The sequence below is a fragment of the Ictidomys tridecemlineatus genome, chromosome 2, assembly GCF_052094955.1.
Source record: "Ictidomys tridecemlineatus isolate mIctTri1 chromosome 2, mIctTri1.hap1, whole genome shotgun sequence".
NCBI classification, from domain to species: Eukaryota; Metazoa; Chordata; class Mammalia; order Rodentia; family Sciuridae; genus Ictidomys; species Ictidomys tridecemlineatus.
This window is the reverse complement of record NC_135478.1, coordinates 215600817-215611824: the sequence shown is the minus strand read 5'-3', so window position 1 is coordinate 215611824 and position 11008 is coordinate 215600817. Positions and strand designations below refer to the sequence as shown.

At 38.5% G+C, this 11008-nt stretch overlaps 1 protein-coding gene across 4 annotated transcripts in view; it reads right to left on the bottom strand.

Moving 5' to 3' along the window:
• Positions 1 to 8923: 8923 nt before the first annotated feature.
• Akr1d1 (aldo-keto reductase family 1 member D1) overlaps positions 8924 to 11008 on the bottom strand; it is a 62169-nt gene continuing 60084 nt past the window's right edge. For all 4 annotated transcript variants that reach the window (XM_078040597.1, XM_078040596.1, XM_078040595.1 and 1 more), the window contains exon 10: positions 8924 to 9391. In XM_078040597.1, coding sequence (XP_077896723.1) covers positions 9349 to 9391 — 43 coding nt within the window. In that variant the 3' untranslated portion in view covers positions 8924 to 9348. The remainder of the gene's footprint in view (positions 9392 to 11008) is intronic.

Here is an 11008-nt window from a genome sequence, read left to right as displayed (position 1 = left end):
AATAGAGACTAGAAAAATAATAGAAAACATCAATGAAAGTAAGAGATTTTTATTTTGGTTTTTTGTTTGTATTGGGGATTGAACCCCTAGGTCACTTTACCACTGAGTTATATTCTGAATGGTTTTTACTTTTTATTTTGAGACAGGGTCTTACTAAGTTGCTAAGGTTGACCTTGAACTTGTTATTTTCCTGCCTCAGCCTCCCAAGGTAATGGGTTTGGGTTTGTAGGCGTGCACTAACATGTCCAGCCCAAGTTACTTCTTTGAAAAGATGAATGAAATTGACAAATATTTAACTGCACTAATAAATAAACATACTTTGATATCTCGTATTTGTAAAATAGATAAGTGCCTACCATGACCTTGATGGTGTTGTATCCCCACCACCACTCATTGACAGCATAAAGGTTTGTATTTTTTCTTAAGATGTGTTTAGAAAGTTCCTCTGACATTTGAAAGTGGAATGGTAGCATTACAGAATCAACCTCAGATCTGCAATGGGCATCGTCTAGCAGCATTCCTCAAGGGTTATCTGGTTTCCCAGGGGAAACTGTACTTTTGTTCTATTTTCTGTTAACAATTCTTAATACACCATTATACGGTAATTTATCATATCTCTGATTATATAAGGTATGTTGACACCAAATTCACATCTTCATACATGTATTCTGTATAATGATAGGGGTCTCCCTTCACCATCCATGCTATTCCCCTTCTCCCTCCTTTTCCCTCCCACCCCTATTCCCTATCTAGTGGTAATCTTCCTCCCTTGCTCTCCCTTCCAACCCCATTTTGAGTCACCCCCCTTATACCAGAGAAGACATTTGGCATTTGTCTTTTGGGGATTGGCTAACTTCACTTAGCATAACCTGCTCTAATGCCATCCATTTCCCTGCAAATGCCATGATCTTATTCTTTTTTATTGATGAGTAATATTCCATTGTGTCTAAATGCTACATTTTTTTTATCCATTCATCCACTGAAGGACATCTAGGTTGGCTCCACCATTTAGCTATTGTGAATTGTGTTGCTATAAACATTGATGTGGCTTTGTCCCTATAATATGCTGTTTTTTAGGTCCTTTGGGTATAGACCGAGAAGAAGAATAGCTGGGTCAAATGGTGGTTCCATTCCCAGTTTTCCAAGGAATCTCCATCCTGCTTTCCAAATTGGCTGCACCAATTTCCACCAGCAATGTAGGAGTATACATTTTTCCCGCATTCTTGCCAGCACTTGTTGTTGTTTGTTTTCAATCATGGCTGCCATTCTTACTGGAGTGAGATGGTATCTTAGGGTGGTTTTGATTTGCATTTCTCTGACTGCTAGAGATGATGAGCATTTTTTCGTATATTTGTTGATTGATTGTATATCCTCTTCTGAGAAGTGTCTGTTCAGGTCCTTGGCCCATTTATTGATTGGATTGTTTGGTTTTTTGGTGCTTATCTTGTTCAGCTCTTTATATACCCTTAGAGATTAGAGCTCTATCTGATGTTTGAGGGGTAAAAATTTGTTCCCAGGATGTAGGCTCCCTATTCACTTCACATATTATTTCTTTTGCTGAGAAAAAACTTTTTAGTTTTAATCCATCCCATTTGTTGATTCTTGGTTTAAATTCCTGTGCTATAGGCATCTTATTAAGGAAGTTGGAGCCTAGCCCCAAGTGATGGAGTTTAGGGCCTATTTTTTCTTCTATTAGATGCAGAGTCTCTGGTTTAATCCCTAGACCCTTGATCCATTTTGAGTTAACTTTTGTGCATGGTAAGAGATAGGGATTCAATTTCATTTTGTTGCATATGGATTTCCAGTTTTCCCAGCACCATTTGTTGAAGATGCTATCCTTTCTCCAGTGCATGTTCTTGGCAACTTTGTCTAATATAGAATAATTGTAGTTTTGTGGGTTAGTCTCTGTGTCCTCTATTCTGTACCCTTGGTCTACTAGCCTGTTTTGGTGCCAGTACCAAGCTATTTTTGTTACTATTGCTCTGTAGTATAGTTTAAGGTCTGGTATAGCGATACCACCTGTTTCACTCTTCCTGCTTAGAATTAATTGCTTTAGCTATTCTGGGTCTCTTATTTTTCCAGAAGAATTTCATGATTGGTTTTTCTATTTCTATGAGGAATGCCATTGGAATTTTGATTGGAATTGCACTAAACCTGTATAGTGCTTTTGGTAGTATAGTCATTTTAATAATATTAATTCTGCCTATCCATGAGGAAGGTAGATCTTTCCATCTTCTAAGGTCTTCTTTTATTTATCTCTTTAGGGTTCTATAGTTTTCATTGTACAGATCTTTCACCTCTTTTGTTAGGTTGATTCCCAAGTATTTTATTTTATTTTTTAGGATATTGTGAATGGGGTAGTTTTCCTCATTTCCTTTTTAGAGGATTTGTCACTGATATACAAAATGCCTTTGATTTATGGGTGTTGATTTTATATCCTGCCACTTTGCTGAATTCATTTACTAGTTCTAGAAGTTTCTTGGTAGAGATTTTTTGGGTCTTCTAGGTATAGAATCATATCATCAGTAAATAGTGCTAATTTAAGATCTTCTTTTCCTATAGTTATTCCTTTAATTTCTTTCATCTGTCTAATTGCTCTGGCCAGTGTTTCAAGAACTATGTTGAATAGAAGTGGTGAGAGAGCTCATCCCTGTCTTGTTCCAGATTTTAGAGGGAATGCCTTCAGTTTTTCTCCATTTAGAATGATGCTGGCCTGAGGCTTAGCATAGATAGCTTTTACAATGTTGAGGTAAGTTCCTGTTATCCCTAGTTTTTCTAGTGTTTTGAACATAAAGGGATGCTGTATTTTGTCAAATGCTTTTACTGCGTCTATCAAGATGCTCATATGGTTCTTATTTTTAAGTCTATTGATGTGACGAATTACATTTATTGATTTCCATATGTTGAACCAACCTTGCATCCCAGGGATGAATCCCACTTGATCATGGTGCATGATCTTTTTGATATGTTTTTGTATCCAATTTGCCAGAATTTTATTGAAGATTTTTGCATCTATATTCATTAAAGATATTGGTCAGAAGTTTTCTTTCTTTGAGGTGTCTTTGTCTGGTTTTGGAATCAGGGTGATATTGGCCTCGTAGAATGAATTTGGAAGTACTCCCTTTTTCTATTTCCTGAAATAGATTGTAGAGTATTGGAATTAGTTCTTCTTTAAAGGTCTTGTAAAACTCGGCTGTATATCCATCTGGTCCTGGGCTTTTCTTGGTTAGTAATCTTTTGATGGCTTCTTCTATTTCCTCGCTTGATATTAGTCTGTTTAAGTTGTGTATATCCTCCTGATTCAATCTGGGCAGATCATATAACTTAAGGAATTTATTGATGCCTTCACTATCTTCTATTTTATTAGAGTATAAGGTTTTAAAATAATTTCTAACTATCTTCTGTATTTCTGTAGTGTCTGTTGTGATATTGTGTTTTTCATCCCATATGCTAGTAATTTGGGTTCTCTCTTCTTCTCTTCATTAGCATGGCTAAGGTTCTGTCAAGCTTATTTATTTTTCCAAATAACCAACTTTTAGTTTTGTCAATTTTTTCAATTGTTTCTTTTGTTTTGACTTCATTGATTTCAGCTCTGATTTTAATTATTTCTTGCCTTCTACTGCATTTGATGCTGATTTGTTCTTCTTTTTCTAGGGCTTTGAGATGTAGTGTGAGGTCATTTATCTGTTGGCTTTTTCTTCTTTTAAGGAATGAACTCCATGCAATGAATTTTCCTCTTATTACTGCTTTCATAGTGACCCAGAGATTTTGATATGTTGTGTCTGAGTTTTCTTTACCTCTAAGAATTTTTTAATTTCCTCCTTGATGTCTTCTGTAGCCCATTGTTCATTAAGTAACATATTGTTCATTCCCCATGTGATGTAGGAATTTTTCTTCCTTATTTTATCATTGATTTCCAATTTCATTCCATTAAGATCAGATAAAATGCATGATAGTATCTCTACTCCTTTGTATTTGCTAAGAGTTGCCCTGTGACATAATATATGGTCTATTTTTGAGAAGGATTCATGTGCTGCTGAGAAAAAAATGTATCCACTTGATGTTGGTTGATATATTCTATATATGTCAATTAAGTCTAAGTTATTAATTGTGTTATTGAGTTCTATAGTTTCTTTATTCAACTTTTGTTTGGAAGGTCTGTCCAGTGTGTGAGAGGTGTGTTAAAATCACCCATGATTATTGTGTTGTGGTCTATTTGACTCTTGAACTTGAGAAGGGTTTGTTTGATGAATGTAGCTGCACCATTATTTGGGGCATATATATTTATGATTGTTATGTCTTGTTGGTGTATGTTTCCCTTGAACAGTATGTAGTGTCCTTCTTTATACCTTTTGATTAACTTTGGCTTGAAGTCTCTTTTATTTGATATGAGTATGGACACCTTTGCTTGCTTCCGAGGTCCATGTGAGTGGTATGATCTTTCCCAACCTTTCACCTTCAGTCTGTGTATGTTTTTTCCTATCAGATGAGTCTCCTGTAGGCAGCTTATTGTCTACAGGAGTTGGATCTTTTTTTAAATCCAGTCTACTTGCCTATATCTTTTGATTGGTGAGTTTAAGCCATTAACATTTAGGGTTACTATTGAGATATGGTTTGTATTTGCTCTTATATTTGTTTATTTTTGTTATTTAACTTGATTTGTTTTTCCTCTTTGATTAGTTTTTCTTTACTGTGCTACCTCCCACAGTTGGTTTTCTTTCTTTTTTTTTTTGAGAGAGAGAGAGAGAGAGAGAGAGAGAGAGAGAGAGAGAGAGAGTTTTAATATTTATTTTTTAGTTTTCGGTGGACACAACATCCTTGTTTGTTTGTGGTGCTGAGGATCAAACCCAGGCCGTATGCATGCCAGGCGAGCATGCTACCACTGGAGCCACATCCCCAGCCCTCCCATTGTTGGTTTTCATTGTTATTTTTCATTTCCTCTTCATGTAATGTTTTGCCAAGGATATTTTGAAGAGCTGATTTTCTAGCTGCAAATTATTTTAACTTTTGTTTATCATGGAATGTTTTTATTTCATCTTAAAACCTGAAGCTTAATTTTGCTGGATACAAGATTCTTGACTGGAATCCATTATCTTTCAGCATTTGAAATATGTTGTTCCAGGATCTTCTAGCTTTTAGACTCTGTGTTGAAAGATCAGCTGTTAACCTAATTGGTTTACCCCTAAATGTAGTCTGCTTTCTTTCTCTTGTGGCTTTTAAAATTTTTTCCTTGTTCTTTATGTTGAGCATCTTCATTATAATGTGTCTTGGTGTGGATCTCTTGTGATTTTGCACATTCAGCATCCTGTAGGCTTCTAGGATTTGGATTTCTGTTTCATTCTTCATGTCCGGGAAGTTTTCTATTATTATTTCATTGAACAGATTGCTCATTCCTTTGGTTTGGACCTCTATACCTTCCTGTATCCTAATAACTCTTAAATTTGGTCTCTTTATGCTAATCCCTTATTTCTTGGATGTTCTGCTTGTGGTTTCTTATCAGTGTCACTGTGCTGTATACATTCTTTTCGAGATGATATACTTTGTCTTTGTTGTCTGATGTTCCATCTTCTAAGAGTTCTACTCTGCTGGTGATACTCTCATTTGAGTTTTTAATTTGGTTTATTATTTCCTTTATTTCCAGGACTTCTGTTTGGTTTTTTTGTATAAGCTCTACCTCCCTGTAGAGTTGATCTTTTGCTTCTTGGATTTGTTTATGTAATTCGTTGTCAAAGTGATCCTTCATTGTCTGCATTTACTGTCTAAAGTCTTCCTTGAGACTCCAGATCATCTGAACCATGTATATCCTGAAATCTTTATCTGACATTCCTTCTGCTGATATGTTACCTCTTCTAATGTTGAATTGTCCTGCATCATTTGTGGTCCTTTCTTTTCTTGTCTTTTCATACTGCTCACGTTTCTTTCCAGCTCTGTATGACTGTTGGGTTAATGTTTTTTTCCTATATATTTATATTGCTCTTGTATAGTTCCAAAATCTCTCCAATCAGCCACAGAACTGCGCTGGTTGCCACGCCCACCAATAGATGGAGAGTAAGGTTTTCCAAGATGGATTCTGTCTGTTTTCTGCATAGGATGTTTGTTGAGGTGGGGGGGGGGGTGCTGGGGTTACCTTGTGCTGTGTTCAGAGCTTGGTCTGGTGACCCACAAGCAAAGCCTCTGCGTTCTGCACTGCCTTCCGTCTGCACTGACCACGCTGAGGGTTCACAGTAAAAATATTTCATTATTTTCCTATCTTACATTCTTTCTTAGTACCTTTATTATGAACCTCAGCCCCCAATGGCTGCTGCTGCCACCCACAGTTCACCTCTCAGGCTGCTGTCACCACCTTCAATTTCAATGATTGATTAGAAGGACTCAGAGAATTCAGGAAAGCTCTTAACTGATGGTTATGATTTGTTGTTGTGAAAGACACAGATTAAAATTAACCAAGGTAAAAGGAGCCTGGGGATGAGTCCAGAAGGGAGACCAGGCACAAACTTCCAATAGAGTTGTAAAGGTAGTTTTTAGTTCTCCCAGAAATGATGAATGACAACTTCTGAGTAGTACTGCCAACCAGGGAAACTCATCTGAGCTTTGAGGTCCAGCGTTTTTAGTAGGCATGGAGTATTTGTAGGGCTGACCTTAGTCATTCAGTCTCCGGTTCCTGTAAAAGTCAGACTAATACCATTGTGGCTGAAGGTCCCCCCACCACCACCACCACCATAAGTCATATCAGTAGCATAAAATGTCATATGTGGCCCAAGGTTCCAATAACAAAATTACATTCTTCTCAGGAATGATATTCCAAGGGCTTAGGGGTCATCTTCCAAGAGTGATCAGGGGCTAGGCCTTTCTTTGGATTGTGCAGGGTTTGAACATTCTGGATCTGATGATTTAATCATTAACTAAGGTATTTTAAAATTTGGTAAGGGTAGTTGGTAGTGATGAAAATCATTCTTGGCAATAATAGTGCCATAAGAATTATGAGAGGGGTGTAAATTATTACATTGGGTAGGAAAATAAACTCAATGGTACATAGTTTTAGTTCCCTTTATAATACTACCCAGTTTGGGAACTAAACAAACCGTCTCATTCCAGCAAACTGTCTTTCAGCTGCTGTGAATGTTTCACTGTCCTCCATTCTCTTGGTAGTCTTCACACCGTCTCACTAATTCTATCTTTAGTGAGGCGACTAAGTTGTGATGTGCATTCACTTTGTATTTATATGATAATGCTATTTTTAATTTTTTGAAAATTATACTTTGACAATTGCAATCATTTATGTACTCTGATTGATAGTCAACCTCACTGACTTTTTGGTGCTGAGGGAGATCTCCTTTGTGGGAATCTGAAGTGAGGGAAACGGGAAGCTAAAACTTGGTACTCCATTGCTCGGAAAGTCCCTTTTGTAGGCATTTTTATTTTGTCTGCTAAGAACCCTCTCCTTCAGTAGCCTATTAGCTGGGCATGACCCACTTAGCCTGTTTCTCATGAATGTGGGCAGAGAATTGGGTGGAAGAAGTTAAAGTTAGAACTTGGGGATTTGGTATCTAGAGGCAGAAATATTAAGGTTACAATTTAGATACAAGGAAGGCTCACATTCAATAACCAGGGCCCCACAAGATATCTAGATTTAGTTACTGGTGTGTGATGTCAGAAATTGGTCTAAACAGTGGAAACCTGAAGTTTTAAGACAGTTTCACAGAGGGACAAAGTCTTAGGTATATAAGTGTGCTCAACTTTTGCCAGTCTTCATGACTGTAGCCACAAAACATGCCCACCTTTATCAGGGGGATGATGGCCAGTGTCTCATTATGGAGTCCTTCTTCCTGCCCAGGATAATACAAGCCACCCTAAGACTTACAATCTCAAATAGTTAGTAAATAACAAAGCACAAATACTCAGAAATATATTTACAGAAAGCAAAGCCCCATCTCTTTGGGGTGGCAGAAGTTGAGGAGAAGATCATTCTGGGTTATTGCTATCTGGCCTCTGCAAAGTGTTGACTGATTAAGGCCATGCTCACTGTGGATGTCGGGGGGAGAATGGAAATGCTTCCTAAAGGTTGATGTATTCGTTTGTAAGGCAGCTATCACAGAGTAGCACCAGCCAGTGTCTCAGACAACAGAAATCTATTGGGTTTCACAGTTCTGAAGCCAGAACTCAAGATCAAGGGACCAGCAGGTTGTTTCCTACTGAGGGAGAATCTGTCCTGTGCCTCTTGCCAACTTCTGGTGGCTTCTGGCAATGTTTGTTGTTCCTTGACTTGAAGAAACGCCACCCCAACCTCTGCCTTCGTGCTCACAGAGCGTTTCCCTGGGTGTCGTCTGGGTCCAAGTTTTCCCTGTTTTATGAGGACATCCATCGTGTGGTGCAGGGCTCATGCTTCTGTAACCTGACCCTATTTTCAAATAGGATCACCGTCTGAGGTCCTGGAGGCTGGAACTCCAACATCTAAATTTGTGGGGGTACAATTCATCACGTAACAGACGAACAGCTGGAGTGTGGGGTGAGAGTGGGGGAGAGCCGACAGGCAGAAGTTCAGGTCAGGGTGGTCTCCTTTCCTGAATTCTCCTTTTTCTATCTCCTACTCGTTTCCCTCCATCTCAGCTATGACTAAGAGAAGACTTTCCCACCTCCAATTTTTTTGAAATATTTTTTTTTTCCGTGAAAAATGCTGGGACTCTTTCCCAATGCTTATCTTTTAAAAATGACACAACCGGTGTTGTCTCTATTTCCACCCCCCACACCAGCCCCCTTGAAGGACTTTGAAGGGTTCTGACCACAGGGATCAGCTTTCTTGTCTTTCATCACAGTACCCCACCTCTCCTCTCTTCCCAGTACTAAGTGCACAGTAGGAACACAACCAAAAGCTTTGTAATGTACTTGTTCCCTTCTCCTTCCTGAGAAATAGAACAGAGATTCATTTGGTGGAACAAACCATCACACTTTATTTCTTGTGAACGAAACATTTTCTAGAGAAAGCACGATAAATGTTAACATTGGAATCATTGGAAACAATGTGAATAGGTCAATTTTTTTTAAGGGATGATTTCTCAGAAACATGTCTCTTCAGATCATTGAACTTTATTTATAATAAACTGATCTTGGAACAACAAGTTTTGAAAAGCTCTCTAAAACCTCCCTGAAACTAGATAATTACTGAGTTATTTCAGATTTAAACATTTTTTTCTTCATAGCTAAGTAAAGGTCACAAAAGATAATCGTGGAACGTTTCCATCATTATGTCATCGGAGGACAGTGAAACCCCTTTTATTTCCATATCCAGGAAACACCAGCCAAGGCGCCGACACCCAAGAGAGAGGGGAATCCGGGGAGTCCTCTCTGAAGTCAGTATTCGTCATGAAAGGGGTACTCAGGGTGATCACACCACCTGCCAAAACAGTTGTACCAGAGGAAAACGGTTCACTCAGCTGCGAGAATCCCATGACCTCCCCGACCTCCTGCACTGGCCTGTTTCTCTTCCCCCAGTTCCCCTCTGGCCAGCACCTTTACTGGGGGCTCTGGCAGCACCCTGGATGTGAGAGTAGGAGGCAGGGGAGAGGGACAGGGTGTGGAAGGACTGGCTGCCACCACATTGGCCTTCCGCTATGAACCAAAGCACAGCGCTGAGTTGGCATGTGAAGTATTATTATTACCTGCCCATGTGCCAGGGTTTAGATGTGCCGTCCCCCAAAAGCTCATGTGTGAGGCAATGCAAGAAAGTTCAGAGGAGAACTGATTGGGTTGTGAGAGTCTTTACCCTGTCAGAGAATTAATCCCCTGATAGGGATTAACTGAGTGGTATCTGAAGTAGTAGGATGTGGCTGGAGGAGGTAGGAACTGGGACGTCGCTTTGGGGGGTATATTTGCATCTGGATAGTAAAGTCTCTCTGCTTCTTGATCACCAGGTGAGCTGCTTCCCTCTGCCATACTCTTCCTCCATGATGGAGCTGGCTGTATATGGACTGAGACCTCTGAAACTATGAGCCCTTGAATAAACTTTTCCTCCTCTACAATTGTTCTGGTTGTGTCTAAGTCACAGCAGCAAGAAAGCGTATTAAAACACCACTTTTGCATGTGAAGTCTTATTTTGTGCTGATGGTGATGCTCTTATCTCTTAAATAACAACAGTGAAAGAGTCTATAGAAATGTGGAGTATGTGTGTGTCCTTGTCATTGAACAGCCAAGATCCAGTTCTCCGCAAGTACCACGAACACTAAAAGGTATTTTCTAAAAAGGCTCTCAAATGTCAATGATCAACTGAATGCAAACCAGAAAAGATGCATGGCCCAGCACTCTTAAATAATACTTTTTTGATTAATGGAGGCTAGTCTTTGTTTTAGCTTATTTATTTCTCCAGTTGGGTGAGTTATTTTGCCCTCAATATTGTTAGAACTCATATTCAATGTATCAAATGCTAAATAATGTCACCACCTGCCTGTTAAAAAAAAATCAGTAGATTGGTGGGTTGATTACATGTTACCATTTCTTCTTAATGATATTTATTCAGTAGAAATCATTTCTCTTCTAGAGTCACTGAGTATCCTATAATTTGGTAGTTTTATGTTTGTTTGTTTTTTTTTTTTTTTGGTTGAGGCTGGGTGGAACTTTGGATGTCCACCAATTCCCCTCCTTGAAAACTCGCATTAGGAAATTATTCTGTGACAATAATTCATAAACTCAATATTAACCCAGTCAGAGCACTTTCTGTCTCATTAAAAGCAGTGAGATCATAAAGTGTCCAAACCATGAGGATCAACTTAATGAGTGTTTTTGAAAAGTCTACTGTAAGAGAAGATTGCAAAAGATGACGGCAATTAAAATGACTTGAAGAACTGGGAAGATTAATGGAGAGTGATTAAGAAGAAAAGTGTGTGTGGGGGAATACAAATATACACATTTGCATATGTATGTGTATAAATTATATTATTTTTATTTTAAAAGACCTGCAATATTTAGAAAATAAAGGGCCACTTTAGTTAATTGGTTGAACTTGGCAATACCTTGA